The sequence below is a fragment of the Oryzias latipes genome, chromosome 1 (assembly GCF_053564925.1).
Source record: "Oryzias latipes strain Hd-rR chromosome 1, Olatipes_Hd-rR_3.1".
Lineage (NCBI taxonomy): Eukaryota > Metazoa > Chordata > Actinopteri > Beloniformes > Adrianichthyidae > Oryzias > Oryzias latipes.
The window spans coordinates 39,871,319-39,896,899 of record NC_136237.1 but is presented as its reverse complement, the minus strand read 5'-3'; the positions used below and the strand labels follow the sequence as shown (position 1 = coordinate 39,896,899).

The 25,581-nt window shown below is 41.0% G+C and overlaps 2 protein-coding genes across 3 annotated transcripts in view; one reads left to right on the top strand and one right to left on the bottom strand.

Annotated features, from left to right (window-relative positions):
* The window catches only part of LOC101171549 (nidogen-1), a 39,884-nt gene extending 35,152 nt beyond the window's left edge, over nt 1-4,732 (bottom strand). The window contains exons 1-2 of one of the 2 annotated variants that reach the window (XM_011481096.4): nt 4,477-4,732; nt 2,082-2,313 (exon numbers count right to left, since the gene is read on the bottom strand). In XM_011481096.4, the coding sequence (XP_011479398.1) occupies nt 2,082-2,282 (201 nt within the window). In that variant the 5' untranslated portion in view covers nt 2,283-2,313; nt 4,477-4,732. Of the gene's footprint in view, nt 1-2,081; nt 2,349-4,476 lie in introns of those variants that run through there. The other variant, XM_078947591.1, reaches the window with a different exon arrangement.
* Nucleotides 4,733-14,486: 9,754 nt separating this feature from the next.
* On the top strand, nt 14,487-25,412 carry gpr137bb (G protein-coupled receptor 137Bb). The gene is made up of 7 exons (XM_004065611.5): nt 14,487-15,093; nt 19,754-19,803; nt 19,921-20,143; nt 20,229-20,378; nt 20,940-21,068; nt 21,242-21,363; nt 22,874-25,412. Exons 1-7 carry the CDS (start codon nt 14,692-14,694, stop codon nt 22,986-22,988), a joined length of 1,191 nt encoding a protein of 396 aa, XP_004065659.1. The 5' UTR covers nt 14,487-14,691; the 3' UTR covers nt 22,989-25,412.
* The last annotated feature ends 169 nt before the right edge of the window (nt 25,413-25,581 follow it).

The following is a 25,581-nucleotide window of genomic DNA, read 5'->3' as shown; positions in this document are numbered from 1 at the left end:
TGGGAAGCAAGGGGGGGCTTACTTTGCACCCACAGTCCCGGCAACCAACTTAGAGGTGAATTTCTAATGAATAACTGTCGCTCTGCAGAAACTACGTCTTAGAAAATGACACAGTTTTTTAGAAATTGGCTAAAAATAACATAATCATAATTTAAAAGACCATGAGGAACACTTGATTGAAGATGATCCCAAAAGCTTACTCTTGATTGGCGAGAGAGGTTGCCAAAGAAAGTTGACTTAGACCGACTCAGACCAATTACTGCTCACCGACGTCTTGTTCCAACATGGCGGCTTTCATATCACAGAGCAATGGCGACTGAATTAATGTCATTTGATTGGACCTTGAAGTAAACATTTTCCATCCACCAAGTGTTGGATTGTTCACCCGCTAATAGGGAACGTGTGCTGGCCTTAGACCGTCGTGACACAGGTTAGTTTTACCCTACTGATGATTTGTTGTTGCAACGGAAATCCAGTTCTCACATACAGTCTATGACGAAGACAGAAGACATGAAATAAGCAAATTAACACTGTTTACATGCCATTTATGCAAAGGTTCCTTATTTAATTCCAATTGACCATATTTGATTAAGACACATCAGAGTCCTTCAAAATAAAACAAAATAGAGGCTCAAAAGACTTTTTGACAAAGACCTTCCAGTACTAAGCGATTATTAGAACACAGTATAAAGTCTAGAGTGAGAACGTGGTTGCAGATCGAGCGTCACGCCTGATGTGGACGCCCTCTCCAAACAGGAATCTGGAAGGGTTGTCACTTGACCTTAGGAATGTGTCCACTCTGCGTGTGTGGGCTGATGAAAGGATTACCGGTACCAACTGACTCCCAATCGAAGCATTCCAACCCTTGTTCACATACTTACAGAGAATCCAACACCTCTGTCTGTCTGTCTGCCATGAAGCTCCACTTCCACTCAACTCTCCTTTACATGCATCGTCCTCTCTGACGCACAATGTTCACAAAACCTCAAACCAGACAATTAATGGGAATTACATGAAGCTAGAACTATGCTTGGACCTACAAGGCTGCAGGCAGAAATTACTAGAAGACTTTTATTTTGAAGAACAACATACAGGCTATCAAAACTATGCCAAAATACTGAATCAAATCAATTTGAATTTAATAGGATTAAATAAAACTTTGCTTTAATAATCCAGTTTTTTATCTGAAACACATCTGGTTTTGTTTTTAGTTTTTGACATAGTTGATTTATAATTGAGCAAATGTGGAACTTGTACTAGGTAAATTGAGAATTCGTACTCTGAAAATGAGATGAAGACGACAAAACTCTTTCAAATGTTTACTATTGGGGAAAGCGACTTTTCCAAGCCCAGGATAGGCATGCCAAAGCCCACACAGAACCTCAGATTTCTCACAGGTTTGCCATAAAATTCTTGACAGGAAGCCCAGACAACAAGCACTTGTCCTGTGGAACAACAGCATGTACAAACAAAACCAAAAAAAAAAAAACATTTCTACGTGTTCTAACCTGATGGAGAAGCAGAAGTTACAAAATTAACATTTATAATGTTTGATATATGATAAGGGGAAAAAAATCCTGGTTGTGTCAAAGAAGTAACTGCTTTTTATGCTGTAAACAACATTTTTACAGCATCAGGTGCCTCATTTTAAGCGAAGCCTGCACTATTTTTTTAGAAATCCAACACTTTCTTATCAGCATTAATATGTATTCGGAACAAAGTTCATCTTTTTCTACATTAAGCGTCAAGACAACTATGTAAAATCGATTCCTCGTTTAACAAACGAATCATTAACTATGTGTTTTGATGCTTGTTGCAAAAGCAAGGGGTTTGGATGTTTTACAATCACAATGAGAAAAACAAAATCGTGTTACAGAAACATTTTTTACAAAGTTTTTTTACGAGTTAAAATGTTAAGTTAAAATGTTTATTTATTCAAATGATTTTTCAACTATATATTTATTGTATTTGTGTGTTCTGACGCACGTTTATAATTTGCAGGAAAGACCGAATTCCATAAGTTCTTCAAGCTGCGGTTTTCCTAAAGTAAACGCAGCATTTTGCGGACGTGAAAAACTCACGTAAACTTTGTGGAAGGCGTCCTGGAAGAACCTCACGCTGTGGTTCAGAAGCACCTCCACGGAGGCGTCGGGGGTCTGCGGCAGCTGCCGGTCTCCAGCCTCCTCTCCGAACTCAAACAGCTCCCGGAGCTCCAGAGCCACGGCGCTCCAGCCCAGCAGGCAGGGCAGGAGCCAGGCGCAGGTCCGGGACACGAGACCCATCTTCTCCCCGCAGGCCGGCGGAAGAGCTGCACTGATGGAGACACCAAGTGATGGAGTGAAACGTGGGAGGAGGCTGGGAGGGATGAAGAACACCAGAAGGGACGGCTACCCTACTTCCGGCATATTTTTTTCTTTTTCAAAGTAAAAATCAAAAAGACTATTTTAAATTTTAATTTTGTTGTTCACATCTTGTAATAAATAATCAGATTTGTAAGAGTGGAATAACTCGTTTATTAGTCCACAATTATTTTTCTATAGTTATTTAGTTTCTGTCACGCAGCAAAAACCTTTTGACCTCCTCTCTAGCTGCCAAAGTTAAAGTCCCACTCCGATCATCTTTTCCCCTCATTTTAAAATTGTCCCCAGTGGTCTATTAAATTCTGATAATGCCGTAATCAAAAACCTGTGTCGTTTTCCAGGACATAGTTTCTGCAGAGCGGCAGCAGCTCAGTAGAAATCCGTCTTTGAGTTGTGGGCGGAACCACGCCCCCCTTCCACTTTGCTGAGAGTTCTCTGTTTACACTCTCTCCCGCTCCCTTGCAGCCCCTCACACACAAGTGATTTTTGTGCCACCACATCGAGGAAAAAAGTCACACTTTTAGTGATCAAAATTTCCAAAATTGCAAACAAATTATTCAGTTTTAACAAATAAACCTAAGTTGCAACTAAAAAATATTAAATGTTAGCTTTCAAAATCTTTTTCTTTGGTTTTAAAATGAATTTTTGCGTTTACAATACAACAAAAATGGGGAGAAATATTGAAGCTATCCAGCTGTACAGTTTAAATACAGATTCCAGCTCGGGCGAGGAAAACATAACGTACATGGATCTGTTTGTCTGCGAGTGGATGCATCAGAATGGAGCAGAGCATGTGGCCCACCCAGCGCATTTTCTACGTCACCAGTGAGCTCTTTTTCTAGCGTATTTTTTCATCTGCTTTCGATTTACAATGATCGGAAACGAGGAAATACTCAGAAACACATTTTTAATTTTTTTCAATATATGTCAAAAGAAAAAAATGACACAAGAACAAAAAAAAACTAAAAACTCTTAAAAACATCATAGCATAGTTTTCACCCGAGAGTTTTTTTTGGGTCAGTCTGTGATGTCCATATTTCATTCTCTGACACACAAATATGTTTAGCTTTCAATGACTACATTTTGCATTTGGGATTAAAATGTTAAAAATAAATACATTAATAAGTGGAGTGATACAAACATGCAGCCGCAGCCTTCTGCATCCCATCTTCTACTAAGATTGGAACATGATCCCTGTCCGCCATAGGACAATATCGCCACCCTCTGGAATTCAAATATAAGTGTAACTATATTCATCTACTCTATTTTTCCTTGTAGATGAAGATGCGACGTACTCAGATAGAAAATTGCGTTTTGAACTTGTTCATGTGCTATTTTTCTGAGGATGGAGGAGAAATGTTAAGAAAATTAAGCTCCAAATGTATTTGAATACTTCATTTAAATCGCTGTGAATCAGGAGCAAAGGAAAAAGGTGGAGGGTGTGAGGGGCTGTAAGCTAGTCAGAGAGCATGTAAACAGAGAGCTCTCAGTCATGGGTGTCCCACCCACAATTCAGAGGTGAATTTCTAATGAAGTACGTCCGCTACTGTGTCCTAGAAAGTGACTGATTTTGGTTTTTTTATGGCTAAAAAAGTTCAGTTATAATTACTGGGAATGCTTTGAAAGTAGATCAAAAGTTTTAATTATTTTTTTCTGTAGCTGAAGCCTAAAGGTTTGTTACTAAGGTTCACAGCATCTTTGAATGAGTCTAGACAAAAATACAGTGAGTTCAGAGGGTTCATCAGTTTCCTGCATCACCACTGAGTTTTACAATATTTATGTTCTGCCAGAAAACATTTGCCTCGGCAGAGAAGCAGCCGCAGCTCAGACTGGTGCCTTCTTTTAACACTTGCCATTTCAAAATGTTGTGATTTTTCAGAGATGTGTGATTCCTGTTTCGCTCTTTTCTCTCAGACTACAGGCTTGGCAGAAAGTCAGAGCCTGCTTTGCGTCCAACTCTTTTGCACCAATCTAAACCTGAATGTTCAGGTTAACATGGTTCGTAATATATTTTTCTATTTCTTTAATTTTGACATTTTTTTTATCCTTATAGTTTTAAATACTGAAATTTAGGACAGGAATCTGCAGGCTAAAGTGAACACTAATGATTACTTACGTTGAGAGGACATGAACTTCTTGTTGCAGGGTTGCTTTAGTTGTCCTGCCAATAGCAATCTTTGCTAGAAATGTTTGAGTCTTACATATTGTTCTCCTTTGGTGCCTTTGAACAAAGGTTCAACTACACTTGTCAAAGTGGAGCTGATTAGTAGCTGCAGGTTCATCTGTGAAGCTGAACCTAAAAAAGGAAAAAAAATAGTGAACGTAAAGAGAGAAGTTTTTTACAAAAAAAATATAAAGATTTTGTTCTTAATGAAAGTCTGACAGGGAACAACAGAAGTAAGTCACTTTTTACTGAGTGAAGCAAATCAATAACAGGGGTAACAGCTGACTGCAAACAGTAATGGTTAGTTAGAGAATCACTAACCAGCAAGTGTGGACATTCAAATCCAACAGGTTTCTGCTATCAACCAGGTTTGAGTAATTACCAACAGGCAGGTGTAAGCTACTAACTAAAAAAAAAACACACAACACCAGGTGTGGCAATTAACACCTGACAGGTGAAAGCAATTATAGCAGCCGGAATGAGCAATTTGTATGGAAGCGATCCTTATTAAAAATTAAAGTCAAAAGCAGAAATGCTTTTTCATTTTCAAAATGAAGCTGCATTTTTTCACTCAAAATTAAAATGAAAAAGCAATCTGCCAAAATTCTTTTTCATTCTCTCCTTCAACACCGCGTGTTCTGTCACTTAATTGAAATGACAAAGCAAATGGTAATTTACATTTCATTTTCAAAAAGTTCTCTGGTAAATGTGTAGCATTTTTATAAATTTCATTTAGAAATGTCTAATTTGACATTTAAAAAGGAATTACCAGAAATGCTTTTTTATTTTCAAAATGAAGCTGCATCAAATTACTCAAAATTAAAAAGAAAAAGCAATCCTTCAAAATGCTTTTTCCTTCTCTACTTCAACACTGCTTTTTCTGTCACTTAATTAAATGATAAACACCATATTATTATTATTAAGGGCCTGCTGGCTCATATTATTTTAAACCCATGGGTTCAGTGCTTTTTTCTTCGCAGCAAGGACCCGAAAGATGGGTTAGCATTAGGCTAATATGTGTTAAAAACATTAGCCGTGGAGGTACTTAAAACTCTGTGCGGGTAATGAGCATCTTGGATGTAAAAATGTGGGAATTACATCAGCCTTTATTTTGTCTGGACACCACTGGAAACACAAATTCATATGATGGTTTAGAGTAGATCTGCGTAGCAGCACTTCTGCTTTTGGCGATCTGGAGCTTCGGAGGGCGGGGCTTCGCGCTCCGCAATGCGAAGGCGGCTGCCGGTCCGAAGACAAAGCTAGTCCGGGGGAAGTTTTGACGAACCGCAGTGTGTCCGAAGGAGGACCGCAGAAGGCGGAAATGCTGCTCCGTAGTCCTGTGAAGCTGTGTACAATCGTCAGGAGTGCACAGCGTTACAAAGTGACCACTAAGTGCCACTAACACAAAGCTACAAGCCTGGCCGCACTGCTCCTAGCATGTGCCTCTTAGCAGCCGGAGACATGGAGATAACACTGACGTCATCGCCCCGTCTCTCCTCTGGAAATGCTAAGTCAAATTGAATTATGTGATATATTGGGACAATGTTCGCAGGGTGGATGTTAAAACGAAAATGAGATTCCCTCTTTACATTTTTGTTTTAATTTTGACATAGAATAAGCGGTTTTTAAGTAGAAAATGAAAAAGCATTTTGAAGTATTGATTTTTCAGTTTAATTTTGAGTCATTTGATGGAGTTACATTTTGAAAATGAAAAAGCATTTTTGTTAATCCATTTTAATTGTCAAATTAGACATTTATAAATGAATTTTGCCACACATTTACCAGAGAACCTTTTGAAAATGAAATGTCAAATACCATTTTCTTTATCATTTTAATTAAGTGACTGAATAAGCGATGTTGAAGTAGAAAATGAAAAAGCATTTTGGTGGATTGCTTTTTCATTTTAATATTGAGTCAAAAAATGCAGCATCATTTTGAAATGAAAAACCATTTCTGGTATTGACTTTTATTTTTAAGTATGCTACAGAATCGCTTCCGTAAATTTGCAACAGAGAACTGAAAATTTGAAAAAGACGGCAGCTGGAGGACAGAGTAAAGTTATCAGAGGGTGAGGTTCGGTCTAGAGAGACTTTTGGGAGGGGAAGAGAATTTGTATCCGGTGGTTCTTAAGTGTAAAGAAGGATTTTTTCGGTTCTGAGGAGGGTCAAAGAAAACAGGGAAATACATGAATAATAGAATACTCATTTTTGCCTCCATCAACAACATACAGTTTCTAGCATTCACCTCAACAGCAGCATGTCCACCCTAAGGTTAGTTACTTGGAATGTGCACGGAGCTGGAACCAGAGAGAAGAGACTGAAAGTAATGAGCAAATTAAAAGATCTCAAAACTGATTTTGCGTTTCTTCAAGAAACTCATATGTCTAGTTCCTCAGTGAATATTCTCGCCACAGCAGATTTTCCCAACGTATATTCAGCCTGTTATAATTCTAGACAGAGAGGAGTAACAATTATGATAAATAGGGAAATTAAATTCACAGAAACTAGTACAGTCATAGACCCAGAAGGAAGATTTATAATAGTCACTCTTTCCACCCAAAATATGCAGCTGTGTTTAGCTAATGTGTACGCCCCCAATGTAGATGACCCTAAATTCTTTCATTCCTTCTTCTCTGCGCTATCTGAACATACAGACAAATCGCTAATCATTGCAGGTGACCTCAACATGTGTTTAGATCCAGAGATGGATAGGCTAAATAACACAGGAAATCTTAGAATCTGGCAATCCACAAACACTGTTAAACAGTACATGGAGGATTTTGGTCTTTGTGATGTTTGGCGTTTATTCCACCCCACGAAAAGAACTTATACCTTTTTCTCCACAGTTCATCAATCATACTCCAGGCTAGATTATTTCTTGGTTAACAGCTCCTTGTTGAGCATAGCTACGGAAGCACAGATCCACCCCATTACTATCAGCGACCACGCACCAGTTTCCCTGACTCTTAAAAACAAAACATCACCACCTTCATTAAGGAGCTGGAGGTTCAATACATCGTTGCTCAGAGACCCTAACTTTATAGATTTTCTTGCTAAAGAATGGTCCTCATATCTTCAAAATAATGACCACCCAGGTATTTCCTCGTGCCTTTTATGGGAGGCCGGGAAAGCAGTCATGAGAGGAAAAATAATCGCCTTCTCATCCCACAAAAAAAGAAAAGAAAACTCTAAACTAGTGGATTTAGAGCAAAAAATCAGACTGTTAGAGGAAACCTACAGCAACTCTCCGGATGAACAAACTCTACAACAAATAAGGAAAGTAAGAATCGAATTAAATGAAATAACTAATCAAAGAACACAGTTTTTATTACAGAGACTACGCTTGGAGAGGTTTGATCACAGTAATAAATCTGGGAAATATTTGGCAAATCAACTCAAAATAAACAAAGAGAAGACAACTATTTCATCAGTCATAGACCTAACAGGAAATGCAACACATGATCCAGCTGCAATAAATTCAGTTTTTAAAAACTTTTACCAATCTCTCTACTCATCCCAAATTAATCCCTCTGACAATGACATCAACAGTTTTCTCAATAGCATAGATTTGCCTAGACCAACAGAGGAACAAATCACAGCCCTGGAGTCCCCTTTTACTAAAGAAGAGCTACATAAAGCATTAACCAACATGCCTAGTAAAAAAGCCCCAGGACCAGACGGCTTCCCAGCAGAATTTTATAAAGAGTTTTGGCAAATCTTAGCTCCCATTTTTCTCAGAATGACAATAGAAATTAAGGACAACAATTATCTACCTCCAAATATGAATTCTGCTAATATAATCTTACTTCTGAAACCTGGGAAAGATCCCACATCACCATCCAGCTATCGACCCATATCGCTGATTAATGCAGATCTTAAAATAATCTGCAAAGCTTTGGCGGGAAGGCTGGAGAAGGTAGTTCCCTCTCTAATACATCCTGACCAAACAGGTTTTATAAAGGGTAGACATTCATCTACCAACATGCGCAGATTAATCAACCTCATAGATTATACAACCATCAACAACCGAGAAGCAACCATTTTGTCACTGGACGCAGAAAAGGCATTTGATCGGGTCAACTGGAAATTTTTAATAGCCACCCTGAACAAATTTGGCTTTGGAAAATCATTTATTAACTGGATTAAAATACTATATGCCTCTCCTAATGCTCGTATCAGAACAAATGATCAAACATCTCCAAGCTTTAATTTACAAAGAGGAACCAGACAAGGCTGTTCACTATCTCCGTCTTTATTTGCACTATTTATTGAACCTCTAGCTGCTGCTATTAGGCAAAGTCGAGACATTGAAGGCATTCAAACCAAAAATTTAGAACACAAAATAAGTCTTTATGCAGATGATGTTTTACTATTTACTCCTAATTCACAATCTTCCATCTGCCAAATCATCTCCCTAATTAATAGATTTTCCTCAGTTTCAGAATACTCCATAAACTGGTCTAAAAGCACAATTTTACCAATTAATTGCAATTATCTAAATCCGTCATCTATTAAAATACAAACAGGCAACATAAAGTACTTAGGTATAAATATCTCCTCTAGGCTTTCTGATCTACTCAAGCTAAACCACACCCAACTACTTAAAACAACCGAGGCTGATCTCACTAGATGGAAAACTCTACCCATTTCTCTAATCGGGAGAGTTGCAGCCATAAAAATGATGATTCTCCCAAAAATTAACTACCTATTTTCAATGATTCCTTCCAAACCTCCAACTACTTGGTTCAAATCATTAGACTCATTCATTTCCCAATACCTCTGGGAAGGTAAACCCCCACGGATTAGTTTAAAAACTATTAAAAAACCTAAAGATAGAGGAGGACTAGGCCTTCCAGACTTCCAGGACTACTACTCCGCGAACAGATTGTGTTATGTACAGAAATGGCTGAATCCTGGTGTGCTGGATGAATCCTGGCTAGACATTGAACAAAATCTCTGTGATAACCTAGATATTTCTAATTTACCTTTCTTCAGTTCTAAAATTAAACAACACAAATGCTTCAGAAGTTTAAACATCAGCTCATCCTTAACAGCCTGGTGGGATTTTCTTAAAAAAAACAACCTCACATTATTTCCATGTAAACTTACCCCCATTTGGAATAACCCTAACATTTTGATTAACAAAAACATGATTCATTTTGCTTCATGGAAGAACAAAGGAATCGAGCAGTTCCAGCATATAATTCAGAATAGAAAATTTATGTCCCTCTCAACGTTATCCTCAACCTATGGAATTAATATAAACAAATTTCTAGAATATCAGCAGCTTAAATCAGCTATAAGCACTAAATACTGCCTGACCCAAATAGACCTAGACCCTCCCCTTACAGTAACACATTTCATGGACCTTAAAAATCCCAAACTCACCTCCAAAATTTATAAGATGTTATCAGACATAGATGAAACCATTTACTTACCCATGACAAAATGGGAGTCTGAGCTATCATTGAATTCTAGTGATCAATTTTGGCTACAGATCTGTTTGAATGCCTTTAATATGACCAAAAGCCCTAATCTGCAACTTATTCAATACAAGATTCTCCACAGAACTCACTACACCGGACAGAGGTTATTTAAAATGGGTCTCAATCAGTCTGCTACGTGCACACAGTGCATAGGTAACAACATAGACGACTATTTGCATGCCCTGTGGGTCTGTCCACCTGTCCAATCATTCTGGCGTAAGGTTTGTGAGGATTTATCAATCTGGTTTAATCATAAGATTCCTGCTTGCCCCAAATTCTGCTTATTAGGTGACCTGAATAACATCAACATGGAATCTAACAAGGCTTATATGGTTCTCACCGCTGTATGTATAGCAAAGAAAACTATCCTCCTAAACTGGAAATCTAAAAATAATCTTAGCATCAACCACTACAGAAACCTCATGTCAGAGCATATTAGTTCAGAGATAATGTCCTCCACAAAAAACCTGTCGGCTTCAGACTCTCCCTGGCTCCAGCTGGTTAGTCACATCACCTAGTGGGGGTGGGATGGTGATAGGTTGAGCCGGGTCCTGGCTGGTTGGGTGGGCCGGGGTGGGTTTGGGGGGGTGGGCTCTGCCGGGCCTGTCGTTCTCCCGGTTCGGGGCTCTGGTTGCCTGGGTGGGGTGGTGGTGGGGGCGCACACTCTGCCGGCAACTTGGCAGGGGTTCCTGGGCGGGTGCCTGCTGGGCGCAGGGTAGGCAGTGCGGCTGACCGGGAACGGCGGCCGGGTGCCGTGCTGGGTGGCTGGTCGCCGTGGCGGGGGCTGGGGGGGGGGCTTGGGGCTCTGGGGCCTGGGGTCGTCTGCCCGTGGCCGGTGTTTCGCCCGTGGCCGGTAGTTGGCGCGTGGCCTGACCCCCCGGGGGTCGGCGCCGCAGTCACAGCAGGGGTTAATGGGTTCACTTGGGTGGGTTTATTTCATTATTATTATTATTATTATTATTATTATTATTATTATTATATTAATTTTATTATTATTATTATTATTATTATTATTATTATTATTATTATTATTATTATTATTATTATTATTATTATTATTATTATTAGTATTAGTATTATTATTATTATTATTATTATTATTACTTATTTATTTTTGGGGGGGGGGGCCTGGGGGGGCGGTGTGCTAGTCCTTAGGGGGGCCAGGGTATGAATGGTGGGGCTGGACCCCCTGCCCCCCCGTTCTGGCACCGGGACCCTTCCTTGCTGGCTGTCTCTCGGCGCCGCGAGGCTCTGGCCTCCGACTGCGGCTGGCTTGGCGTTTCTGGCTGCCCGGCCGCTCTGGGAGGGGGGGCGCCTACCGCGGCCGGCTGGGGGGCCGGTCGCTCGGGGGAGCCTTCTCCCCCGGTTGTGCCCATCCGCCCGCTCCTCCCCGCTCTCACCCAAACAAATATTGCACACAGGCACATAGGGCCCCGGGATCTGGATGGGAGGGGTATGCTGGCGGGGCTCACTGGGGATGCCCCTCTCTGGGTTCTCGTTGGCACCCGCCCTCCTCCCCGCTTTTTACTTGCATATTAGACACTCTGATTCATCTAGGGCCTTGTGGAGAGGGTCTGGTGGAGGGGGGCACGGTGAAACATCCGTGCTCACCTTTCGCTGGCCCCCCCACAATTTTAACTTCCTCTGTAGACACACACACTGCATGCTAGCAGCACACACACAGCAAATACACACCACTCACAGAGGGACTCCGGAGTGGGGGGCTTTGCGGCTTGGCAGCGGTGGATCCCCCCACACTGGTGACCTCCTATTTTACCTGCAGCACACACACAGCACTCCCACACCTCCATACATGGGTGGGGTCGGGGGGGGGCGGCCGGTCTTCACCCGCCTGGTCCTCTCAGGGCGGCCGGGCTTATGGGTGTCCTGTCGGCTGCGGGAGGGGTCGGGCATGCGGCGCTGGGGGTCGGCCGGCTGGGGGGGGGGTTGCTGCTTGGCGGCGGGGGTAGGGAGGGTAACCAGATGATTGTGAGTATGTGTGTGTGAGTGCATGGGTAGGACCGACCTGGGGGCTGGCTCGCTGGGACCCTCTGGGGCTTTCCCTCCCCATCACAGAGAGGGGAGGGCACTGAGAGGGTTGGGGAGGGGGGGTCAGATATTATGGCGGGGGGGGTGGTAGTGCGTAGGGTTTTAGGGGGGTGGCTGTGGCTGTGGGTGCGTGGCGATCCCTGGGTTGCTAAGGTCGCGGGCCTGGGCTGGCTTGCGGGGACGGGGCGCCGGTCGGGTGGTGGCCGGCTCTTGGGTTCCGGGGGCCCTGGCTTCGTCCCTGGCCTTTGTCTCGGTGTCCGGCGCCCGGTGGCCCCCATGGCTGCCGCCTGGTACGGCTAAGCGCTCCTGTCTTGTGGCCTGGGGGCCGGACACTGGGTTCGCTTGTGCCTCTGGGCATTGGGGGGGCCCCTGTAGGGGGGCCCTCTCTGTGCCTGGCTGGTGGGGTGGGCGGTCCCCTCCTCCTCCCCTCCCGGGCTGCCTGGGTCCGGATGCTGGGGGGGCTTCTGGCCTGGGGGGCTCTCCTCCCCTCTCCTGGTCTGGCTGGTCTGGCTGGGTAGGATCTGGCTCCCTTTATGAACACACGGTTCACGTCGGCAGCATGCATGTATCTCCACCCCCACGTGCACACTCCACACTGCTCCCTGTCTGCTTCATCCCTCCTCCTTACCTACAGTGTATTGATGGACAGTTTTTTTTTCTCGCTCATCTTAGTGTCAGATTTTCACCTTTGATGTAACATTCGTCTTTCCAGCAGATCTGGTATAATGGTTACAGCTTAAATTAATAACTTAGTCAAATCAGTGCTTGTATCCCCCACCTTTTCACCTTTCTTCCTTTTACTCTCTTCCACCCTCCCCTCACATTCTTCCCCTCTCCCTCCCCACACACACTAAATGTAACAAATAAATAAAAAATAATACGACAAAAAGGGGTTTATACAAATCTACACTCTAGTTTCTTGAAGCTATATAACCTCTTTTTGTAAGAGTAAAACCTGTCCAACACAAAAAGCCTTCAGCTCTAATCTGTTTGCTCAGCTGTTGGACAGAACAAGTTAAAAAGAAAAAAAGAAGAAGAAAAAAAAAAAAAAAAAAAAAAAAAAAAAAAAAAAAAAAAAGGAAATACATGAATAAAATTGATTCTGATCCAGACTGGTTGGTGGCAGTAATGCAAAGAAGGTGGAGGGGAAGAAAAAGAAGAAGGAAAAAGGGGTTTCTGTTGCTGTGGTGCTCGTTCTCATTGGGCATGCTGGGGTCCCGCTCTGTGGTCTACAAACCATGGAGTGGGCCCTAGGCTGCTCTGTGTGGGGCGGGCCCTGTGGTAATGACCCACAGGATCCCCGTGATATCGTTTCCTCACAGCAGTACCAAGCCAGACTTTTCTTTAGGCTGCAGTTCTTCGTTTTTGTTCAGGGTACTACTGGGGGAACTGGGTGGGTGGAGGGAGGAATCTGGTGGGGGAGGAGTCCCATCTGTGTGTGATTGTCCTGTGTTTTCTGTTTTAAATCATTTTTATATTTTATCTGCTTTCATGTTAAGCTTTTTGTGTTTTTCACTAAATGAAAGGCGCTATGCAAATCAATAAAGTTTGAATAAAACAAAACACCTGATTGCTAAACTAAACAGACTAAGCAAAACTAGGCATCTCACAGGTAATAAAAATAAGTGAACCGATTGATATTTGTGGGATTCCTTTCAGTATTTCAAACGGACGTCATCTCAACGCAGAGGCTATAAATGGAGCTGTGGGCGGGCCTCTCATTGTTGGGGTGCTGGGATGAGCGAAGCCTCAAAGCCGCTAGTCTCTTATGTAACAGAAGAGGAGGAGATCTATATTAAGGTGGCCCTGGCAGCAAGGCGGATGACGCTCGCTCCCGTCAAACAGAGACTGAATATAGAGCTGAATGAATCATTCCATCCATTGTAAATTTTCCTGAGTGAAGGCACAACAGTGCTTCACATGTACATTTAAAAATAACTACAAAAAAGGTGATGCTGGTGCAGCCTTAAAAAGATGCATGTTTTAGATAATTATGCAGTATGGTGCTTCACAATTCACAGTTATTTAAACAACAAATCAGAAATGAAAAAAAAAAAAAAGTCGATGAAATAACTGTTAAAAGCAATGCGGAACTAAACCCAACATTTGTCCTGTTTTTGATAAAGACAACACATTTTTCCTGAAATCTTGATTTATAAAATAAAAAAAGTCCTTTTTTTTTGCTAACGAGACTTTTTTTTTTTGCCTTTTCAATTATAATCATATTTATTTATGAAATTTAAAAAATGATTAGGGACAGTTGCTGTGTGTGCGGTGCTGTGAATGTGAATGTGTGTAAGACTGGTCCACGTAAGCCCTCCCTTCTTCCAGATCCCTCTGTCCTCTTTCCTCTGCAGCATCCTTCCTCCTGCGCAGCCACTTGCCTGCGTTGGAAGCACTGTCACATGACCAGCAGCCACCAATCGCTGTGCACCGAGCACCGGCAAAAAGAGGGGAGTTGTCTCTCCTCGTCCTCACCCTCCTCTTTTTCTCTGGGAGCCTGACGGTGTGCCTGGAGGAGTTACGGTTTAAGAGAGGGAATCCATCCCATTTCTTTGAACTGCAGAGGGACTCCTGCTCCCCATCTGACCACGTTTCCTTCAGCCTCTCCCCCCGCAAGGAAACAGGAGGAAATGAATAGGGAGGTGATGGAAGGGAACCCTGCACAGGAGCAGCAGCATGCCGGCAACGGCTCTCACCTTCCCCCTCCTCCCACCATGACTCCAGCCATCCCACCGTACGTCAAGCTGGGTCTGACTATTGTCTACACCATCTTCTACTCACTGCTTTTCGCCTTCATTTATGCCCAACTGTGGCTGGTCCTGCGGTACCGACACAAGCGTTTCAGCTACCAGACGGCCTTCCTGTTCCTGTGTCTGCTGTGGGCTGCCCTGAGGGCCCTCCTCTTCTCCTTCTACTTCAGAGACTGTGTGACCGCCAACACATTTGGACCCTTTGCCTTCTGGCTGCTCTACTGCTTCCCAGTTTGCCTCCAGTTCTTTACTCTCAGCCTGATGAACCTCTACTGTGCTCAGGTGAGGAGGGGGCATTGGGTACCACTGGGGGGCGGCTGACTGAGTCCTAAAACAAGTCAAATGGTATTGAATCAGCATAAAACTTGAAATGTATAAGTTGAGATTTGGTGTTAGTTGTTAGTTTTTTCTGGTATGTGCATGAACAACGTGTTTTAATGAAACGAGCTTTTAAAGTTGTAAGGCTTTTAAAGGTCTACTTTTGAAACCTTGTGAGAAAATCCAAAGGCAATGAGTATGAAGAATATAATATTTCATAAAAATAGAATTCAAAACTTAATCTATTTTGTTGATACCTTTTTTGAAAATGAATCATTTTGTATAGAAATTTGGTTTTGCAAAGTTCTGTGACATCACATCTGCAAACTCCGCCCCCTAAAACCCATCTTTGTGAACAGAAGAAAGGAATGAAGGGTTTCCACGCCTACCACCTCACATTAGGTCTCCTTCCATCCTCTGCTTAAAATCAGACATCGGCAGAGTTTGCTGCACAAATGTGCTTTGGCAGGAAATAACTGGTTAAAGGAGTTTCATATGCTAATCTGATTTTTAAAGACACTCTGATTAAAATACTGTTTTTTGGAGTGATTGACGTGTCCTTGTGACATTTTTTCCGATGATGGAGGACATATATTAAGAAAATTAAGGTACAATTTGCATTTCTGAGTATTTCTTTAATCGTTGTAAACCAGGAAAGATTATAAAGAAATGCAATTTAAGGAATATCACATTTGTGACAGAAGATACTCCGCTCCTTTCTGATGCCTCCACTTATGGATGACAGGGATCCATGTACGTTTCGGTTTTCTTCGTTTGAGCTGGCATCTGACTCAAACTGTTCAGCTAGATAGCTGCAATATTGCTTGCTAGTAAGGTAGAGGGAGAGTGTGTGAATCCATATTTCTCAGCAAATTTGCCCAATAATTGCCGCTCTGCAGAAACTATGTCCCAAAAAAGGATTTTTGTTTTGATTTTTTGCCAAAAAATCACAATTTAAAGACCGCGGAAAGTACTTCTACAGTGGATCAAAAAATTATTGGCGTGGGTCCTTAAGACAAAAATTGATTCAATTCAATTCAATTCAATTCAATTTTATTTGTATAGCCCAAAATCACAACAACAGTCGTCTCGATGGGCTTCGAAGTAAAACATGAAATCAAAAGGATCACGAATACAAAGAGTTCAATAGAAAAATACTAAAATAAACTAACAAACTGACTAAGCTAAAACTGGGGGAAAAACTCCCAAAAAAAACGGATTCCGGAAAAAACGAAGAAACCTCAGGGGTGTCCACATGAAGGAGGGATCCTCCCCCAGGACGGACAGGCGATTTACCAGAAATCTTAGAGAAGAATTAACTTATCTAAATCTACAGCTACATATATAAAAGTCCAGCAGACGAGCTTCATCCAGCTGTGGTTATCGGGACAGTCAAAGGTGCGAGTCGAGCCGGAGACAGGAACCACAGCCAGGTGTAGGAGCAGGAGCAGAGACGAGGTACTCGGTCAGGTACAGAGCAGAGACGAGCCAGAGATGAGCCAGAGGCAGGATCCACAGCCAGGTGTAGGAGCAGGAGCAAAGGCGAGGTAAACGGTCAGGAACTGGAGCACGGATGAGCCAACTGGAGTCTGGAAGCACTCCCACTCCCCAGGAGGGGAGAGGAAAAGAGGGACAATACATGAATCGCACTGCACCAAACGGAGGCATGGAGAACTAAATGATAAATTATGATCAAGAATAGAGGAGAGAAAGGGTAGAAGTAAAAACAGGAAAGAGGACAGAACCCCAGTGCACCATAGTTACCCCAGCTTCAACTTCTAGCAGCCTTTTAAAAGAAATAGTTATTATTAAGTTTAGTTTAAACAAATTAACATTAAGTTAAATAATCTCTGAATACTAACTAGTCTGACAATAAGCCTGTCCAAAGAGGAATGTTTTCAGTCTAGCTTTGAATGTAGAAACTGAGTCGGCCTCTCTTACATGAGCTGGGAGTTTATTCCATAAGACAATTGATCATCTCTTTTCCCACTTTGCAGTGTGAATTCTCTGTTTTGCTTCCAGAAGTATCAGAGCCGTGAAAAAAGCAGCACAACGTTTTAGGATTTGGCTTGTAAAGAGTTGTTGAAGGAGATTTTAATATAAAAAAAAAAAGATCAACTGCAGTTTTTATGTGTCTGTTTCCATTTTCTTTTGTTCCAACTGATTCCACATTTTCTGAAATTTCCTTTTCACACAGTTTGTGCTCTGGATCTAGCTTTAACGTTGCGTCCCTTTATGTGTTCTTCTATGCAAGTTGTACCCCATAATAACTATAATTTTAAAATGTCACAACATCCAGCATAAATACAGCATTAGAAACACTTCCATTGTTTCTTGTTACTCGAATGGACATCTCAGATCCACCAGAGACCAATAGTTTGTTGATTTTGACCTCAGATGAGTGGCGGGATTCAAGTTGACCATTGAAATTCAATCCTCTGCACTTGCTGGGATTCATCTCATTGGAAGCACTTGATGCACGAGCAAACCGCTGCAGATTGAACACAATTCTACCCATCTTTACAAAAATCAACAACACAAATGAATCTTTAATAGGAAGTGCTGCAGTCACTTTATCTGTCTTGTGATCCCATGTGATCAATCGATCCCACGTGGGGGTGACGACTGACGCGGTGACAGGGAGGGGATGTGAATGGATAAAAGCGGGAGTGAAAAGGAGAACAGAGAGATCTTCTTCACCATATCTGATCTTTGTGTGAAAGTGGCTCAGTTTAATCTGCTAACCTGGTTACAAAACCAAGTCTTAGATTTAAGAGATATATATTAGAAGCTTTTTAGAATTTATTACCGTTCTGCTTCGAAAAGTTTGTCTTTGCAACATCGTATGTGTTTATATCTGTGGTTTCCAACCAATTTTGCTGTTACTCTTATTACTGATTGATTGTTGGAGACGTATCTGTTTCCTTTGTATCTCCAGTACAGTAACCTGATTTAGTGGTGTTTGAGACAACTACAAGACAATCCAATTTGAAATGGACTATTTTGATAAAAACAAAGAACACATTAGGGCTGTCACTAACCACAATTTCAGTAGTCGATTAGTCAACAATAATTTTTTCCATTAGGAAACGGTTATTGTTTATGTACAGTCATGGGCATTTTTTTCTTTACAAAATGTGATCATGCTGGTACTCAGTCCATGGAGGTTCACGTCATGTATGGTACTACTAATGCTCGCCGTATGGTGCATTTACAGAAATGGAGATTTTACATGTATAGTTCATGGATTTCAAGTTCACCTTATAAAAGATAAAAAGTCAAAGGTCCCAGGTAAGCTACATGCTAGCTCACAAAAACCCCTAATTGGCTCACAACCTATAGGGTTCCAGATCCCTGACCAAATCGTTGTCTAAACTTCCCATAGAAATTTTAAACAAAAAACATTTTTATGAACATGGGTTTTACTGTATTGCAATTAGTGAACAGTCAAATAATCAACAATATTTTTCCCTCCATTCAGTTACAAAAGTGACTTAGGTGGTAGCTTACCCCAAACATGTCTTTAAATCCATCCTTTTCAACCCCTGACAGAATTCTCATTCCTTTTAGAAACATGTTAAGGATGCTCTGTGGGTGTTGCAGCCATGTCTGGTGTGCACTGGCTCCTCTCCAGTCTACAGTCAATGGAACGACTACGCAAGTTTTTATGTCCGGTCTCGAGCTCTACGTACAAATCGGACGTTCATTGATCGCACGCAGACAGTTCAACCAGTTGAACCTTTTTCATACTGAATCGCAGCAACGCAGCACTGTGACCAATCGGGGACTTGGAATTGGTTGTGACGTGTGGGTGGCGTTCGCTTCAAAACACAAAGTACCAACTGTTGTTGAAAAGATAATAATGAAAGAGATATTAATAATTGGGGTTTGTGTCCAGTTGGATTCATATGAATCAATGATGGACATTTATAAGAACGAAGCTGTGAAAGCAAAATGTGTGGCACAAGATTTGTAGGGTCTGCACCGCTTTGACTTTGCCCACCCAGCCTCTTCTTATTGTAGGTGGCGGATGAGCACTAATAAACAGTAAACATAGCACAAGAAGAATCTTCTCCCTGTCGCTACCTGCGTGTCTGGCGTTTTTTCCAATGTGAGAAACAATTGGCTGGATGTGCGTTTTTTAAACCAAAATCACAAAACAAACAAAAAACAGAAAGGACTCGTCGACAATACCATAATAGCTTTGACGATTTTTAAAAGTCGATTAGTCGACAACGTTGACTAATCGTTGACAGCCCTATAACAGCTACTCTTGAAAAACAGGAGGAAATCCTCCAAATCCTCATAGATCAAGAATTAGACTAAGATAAATTGAAATAGGATAAGTTAAAATAAATATTAAACGCACGCTTATAATGTGTACAATATATGACACAATTGGAGAATTGCCCAACACTATTAGCAAAAACATGGCCGTGGCCCAAACAGCAGCATGGAAATAAAAAAGGAAAAGGAAGTAAACAGTCTGTTCAAACACTTTACAGTCCAGTGAAACTTTCATTCATTCATGTTAAAAGAAAGACTTAAACACAAACATCATGAGCCGTTTGAAGGTACATTTGGATTAAAAAAGAAATCTTTTTGTTTTTTCCTTTTATTACAGGTTTACTTTAAGGCAAAGTCCAAGTACACACCTGCCCTGCTGAAGTACAGGTAACTTCAGCTCACTTATTCTACTGCAAAGATATTAAAAAATTAATCTAACTTTTGGTGTTTTTGACCTAAAAATTGTGAGTTCAGACCAAATTGCAAACCAGCTCTCTCCCACAGACTGCCTCTGTACCTGGTTTTCCTGGGTGTCAGTCTCATCTTCTTGGCGGTTAATCTGGCGTGCGCCCTGCTGGTCAAGATGACGGCTGCTGACGTCAAAACCATCGTCCTGGTGAGAGTGACCATCAATGACAGCCTGTTTGTCCTCTGCGCCGTCTCGCTGTCCGTCTGCCTCTACAAGGTCGTCAAGATGTCTTTGGCCAGCGTCTACCTGGAAACAAAGGTACAGGTGACCAACGTCCGACCAGTTAAAATCCAGTAGGATTGCATTGAATGAATTAAGTTTAAATAAAGACCTCTGTATGCAGGGCACATCAGTCTGTCAGGTGACTCTGATTGGGATCATGGTAGTTCTGCTGTACGCATCCCGAGCTTGTTATAACCTGGTGGTGCTCGCCCTCACAAACATCGAGAACATCAACTCCTTTGACTACGACTGGTACAACGTCTCAGACCAGGTGAGGATGGTTTCAGGCTGCTGCCCATAAACTGATAGGTGGTTTTAGTTTGACTTGAGTTGGTTAGAAATGAAACAAAATAAATGACAAATACTCGTACATTTGAGTTGAGCAGCATCTGTCACGTCTGGTGTTCTTGCACTTCAAATTCTTACTTGATCTTCAGTACTGTTTTTATTTTTAAGTCATTCAAAATCCCACTCTGATCATCAATTGATCTATTTTCCAATTGTTCCTAGTGGTCTTTTAATGATGATTATGCCGGTTTTAGCCTAAATTCAAAAAATAAAGCTAAAAAATTAAAAAAATTAAAGCTGCACGACAAAAACAGAAAACAAAATGAAGTGTCTTTGTCTGTGTTTAAAAAGAGGATCCATTCATGGTTTCTACACAGCATTTTGGAGTTTCTATGTTTTACCAAATTGCCCTAGAAATGTATTAAATCTTCTGCATAAGTTCTACACGACTTATGTAATTATAGAAAGATAAAGAGAACTACATTTAAAGAGACAACATACAGCAAAAACTGAACTTTGTGTTTTGATTTGTGTATCTATGCAGGCAGATTTGCGGTCATCGCTGGGAGACGCCGGCTACATCGTGTTCGGGGTGATTCTGTTCGTCTGGGAGCTGCTGCCCACCTCGCTGGTCGTCTTCTTCTTCAGGGTCAGACGGCCGCCTCAAGACCGGGTCAGTCGCCAGCAGCCATGAAAACAAATTCTGTTGTAAGAAATAGTTTCCCAGGTCTCATTCAGCCCTGATCATTCACATCTAGCTGCTAAAAAAAGGCTCATTTTTGATTTTACTTATGGTGAAAGTAAAATCCTCTCACTGCACATTTGAACCTTTATCTTCATCCACAGAGTACCACGGGAATACCCAACCACGTTCTCTCCTCTAGAGGATACTTCTTCGATAACCCTCGTCGCTATGACAGCGATGATGACCTGGCGTGGAGCATTCCTCCTCAGAATGCATCAGCAAGGTACCATCCTCCACCACGTCCTCACCTGTGTTTTAACTTTTTCCTTACATTTTGTCCACACGCAAAGATTTCCCACTTAATAAAACTAAAATTATACATCCTTCTTATAAAATGTTTGTTTTACAAAAGAAACTTTAGTTTTCATATGTTTTGCATGTCTTTTTTGTTTCCTTGAGCACATCTTTATTGTAATTTCAAAACTATAACATCTATAACATCTTATTAAAACATTATCCCTAGTCTGGAATTTAAAGAATAAAAAAGTGTCTTACATATGGATGCATCTTACCAGCTCACATTAATGTTAAGAATAAACAAAAGTAGATAGCTAGGTGAAAATTAAATAAATAAATAGGAAGTGTAATCTCTCAGAAATGCTTGGGTTGATACTAAACATGAAATGTGTTTTGAAAAAGATTAGACAAGGATTTCATGGAATTTTAAAAAATATTATTGGGACACATGGCTGCACGGTGGCGCAGTGGTTAGCGCTCTTGCCTCACAGCAAGAAGGCCTCCGGTTCAAGTCCCGGCTGGGGGATGTGAAAAACAGAACATCAACGGGGGACCTTTCTGTGTGGCGTTTGCATGTTCTCCCCGTGTATGCGTGGGTTCTCTCCGGGGTCTCTGGCTTCCTCCCACTGTCCAAAAACATGCTTCATAGGTTAATTGGCAACTCTAAATTGTCCCTAGGTGTGAGTGTGAGAGTGAATGGCTGTGTGTTTGTGGACATTCTACCCTGCGACAGACTGGTGATCTGTTCAGGTTGTCCCCTGCCTTCGCCCACAAGTGGCCAGGATAGGCTCCAGCAGCCCCGTGACCGGTTAAGAAAATGAATAAATTATTGGGACACTTTCTTTTTTTTTTTATCTAATATTTTACAGTTTGGTGTTTTCCTTCCTCAAAACCATCAAGGAAGCAAAGAGGCCTGATAGATTAGATAGAAGCAAAAACATTCAATCTAATTGAGCTTCAAGGAGGGACTGAGGAAAGGAAGGTTTATCATTAATAAATAGGTATTACTGTCTTCCTAGCATTGCTAAGAAGATGTAAAAAATATTTTATTTTTAATGTTTAAAGCTTTTTACCAACCGATTCAAAAGTCAACTTTTGATTCCATACATTAACAACACAGACGATGTATTTCCACAATATGTTAAATGTAACAGATTTTCATTGATGTTCTACACAAGAAAGAAATCAAACCAACGTTTACATAAACTTGGCATGTCCAAAGTCCGGCCTGTAGGCCAAATGCTGCCCCTCAGTTCCTCTCAGACTCAAAATGTCCCCGGCCCACATGGCTCCTGTCATAAAACCAATATTGTGCGGAGTTTACAGGGAGCATTTAATTGTGAATAATGTAACTTATTCATATAAACCTACATTTAACATTGACTAAATTTATTCTTCAGACAGACTTTTTTGTGTCTCATTGCAGTTAAAGTTTCATTTGCACTTGCTGATGGGTCTGTGCAGTGCTTTGACTTTCCTCCTGCGCCTTTTCACAGCCTCTCCTCTGACTGCTACGACTGGGGCAGCCGCCACAGCAGCTTCACGGCGCACAGTCACAGCGACGAGCAGCGCCTCACCACGTCCACCGGAGAGCTGCACCGGTATCCGTGACCCCCCAGCCAAAACCCGTGCCCCCACTTTCCCCTGTACAACATCACTCTGCACTTTGACACCCATCACAGAACATGTTTGTTGCAGTTCTGATGTGAACTTTTGTCCCACTCTTTAAGTTTAATTATCAAACGAAATCAACAGTTTTGACCTTTTCAACAAGTTTTAATAATTACTGTTTTGTAAGACAACAGGTCACTAAAACTGAACTACCAGACAAACTAAAATAATGCGCTAAACTTCTAAGAGTGTACAGACTTGTAATTCTAAGTAGTATGTTGTTGAGTAATGATGAATGTTTTTTTTTTTTAGTGTTTTAATGAACACCCCTCAGGTCGTCAAAAAACATCCATCACAGTTTTCTATTTAATTATCTTCAAAAAATTTTTTTTTTTTAATCCTTAACTACAACCTTTGATAAACAACAATTGTTCTGGATTATTTAAAAAGCAAAAGTGTCAAAATCAAAAGCAACAAGCACTTATATTAATGTCAAATTAATTGCGTTATCATGACTCCTCAGTCGTGCTTCAGTTCATTGGGGTAAGCAGGCAGGGTTTAATGTCCACACAGCTCTATTTACTCTGCTCAGCAGTCTGTTTGAATTAGTTTGCTCAGGTTGGGAATGCAAAAAAAAAAAAAAGTCACAACTTTAATTTGGTTTCTTTTCAAGATTCAGAAAATTATCTCCACTCTGCCTCTTGTGTCTGCTTCATTGTCTGCAGTATTTGAGAACTAGACTGATTGACTCCTCCCCCTTGGCGCTCCAAACAGGAAGTAACTGCTGGCTCCAAGAAGCCAAAATCCCATGAACTTCTAAAGAGAAACAAACAGCTGTCACTCAGCCATTCTATTTGTCAGAATAACCACTCTTGCACTGATACTTTTTCTTAAATGTTCTTGATAATCTTTTTTATATTCCATATTTTTTTCTGCAGTTCAAGTTATTTAAGTCATAAACTGGCCAATCAGGTGCCTCAATACAAATAGGTGGTGCCTTCTGGCCCCCACTTCAAAGCCTTTGACAGATTTCATATAGGGGTAGGGTTGAGGACTTCCAACAAGCTTGTTCCTGATTGGCGAGAGGGGTCGCCATAGAAACGTTGACTCAGACTGACTCGGACCAGTCGCTGCTAACTGACCATGTCTGGCTCCAAGATGGCGGCATCCGTATCGCAAAAAGAAATTGCAACTGAATTGACTTCATTTGGTTGAAGCTGGATGTAAATCCTTCTCTATGGGTGATGTCACACACGCTCAGTCCAGTTCTCATATACACTCAATGGTAAAACCTATTTTTTTGAGTTGTATTTCTTTATTCTTCAGACTTACAATGGAGGCTTTGTTTTGTTTTGTTTTTTTACATGAACTGGAAACTTTCTGAATCCATATTTAACCCTCCACGCCTGAATTTATCTTTTAATGACATAAAATTGCTCAGTGCCAACAATCCCGGCCACAACTCAGAGGTGCATTTCTAAAAAACTACTGCCCCTCTGCAGAAACTATGTCCTAGAAAACAACACCAGTTTCTTTTTTGTTTGTTTGTTTTGACTAAAAACAACCTAATCATCAGTTAAAGGCCAATAGGAGTGTTTCTCCTCCAACACTCTTTTCACTGGCTAACTTTGAACCACATTAATAATTTGATAAATTACCATTCTGTTGTAGTTTTAACTGGCTAGTACGGTTCATCCAAAGTAAATTATTCCTAAACCTTTGCTTTTTTTTCTTTCTTCAATGGATCCTGACAAACTGCCACCCTGCAGGAAACCCCCAGGGCCATTAATGGGCCTTTAACTTTAATAAAATCATGCTGTGTAAATGAGTCAGGTCTTGCTGCTCACCTGAGGTTGTTGTTGTTGTTTTCACCTGCTTTAAAGGTCATATAAAGACACAAGAAGGAACTCAAAAAGGTGAATAATTAAGAAAGAAAAGATATTTTCAAAAAAGCTTTTAAAAAAATAAAAATTTAAGGCATCTGTGTTTAAAAATGACAAAAGATTTTCACCAAAAAAAATTGTTAGTTTAAAATGCAATTTAGTATTCCACATCATCTCTGGTTCAACTCATTTAGTAGATCCATATATAAAAGCGCTGAGACTTTAACTATTTAACAAAGTGTTTGAGAAAAAAAAAACATTAGGAATTACATTTGAACATTTTGTAGGTGGATGAAAACGTATGAGTAAAAGGATTTTATGAAGGTTTGACAGAGTGTCTCCAAAGGAGCTTAGATTATAAATTTGTAATATATTTTGTACTTTTTTCTTTTTGTACAGCTGGAGTAATCTGTTGTTGTTCGTGTGTGTGTGTGTAATGTTTTGAAGGAGAAAAAAAAATGTAAATGATCTGCAGACTGTCATGTAGACTGTGTCTGACCTTTGTAGTGGAGGAAATAAATCAAAATGAATTTATTTAAAAGGTTTGTTATTTTTTTCTCTAAGACATGAATGTTGTTTGACTAACTACATTTGAAAAATTTGCTCTCTTTCTCCATCACACACTTGTATTGCTGTGGAAATATCCTGAATACAGGAGCATATTTCAGAAAGAAAATCACTTATTTGAATAAATACATAGATACAAAGGA

Excerpts from the sequence above, each read along its gene's own strand:
- gpr137bb (XM_004065611.5), top strand. The coding sequence starts at position 14,692 with ATGAATAGGGAGGTGATGGAAGGGAACCCTGCACAGGAGCAGCAGCAT. Across the intron at positions 19,804-19,920 it reads CCTGCCCTGCTGAAGTACAG|ACTGCCTCTGTACCTGGTTT; the intron begins GTAACTTCAGCT and ends TCTCTCCCACAG. Across the intron at positions 20,379-20,939 it reads GGTACAACGTCTCAGACCAG|GCAGATTTGCGGTCATCGCT; the intron begins GTGAGGATGGTT and ends GTATCTATGCAG.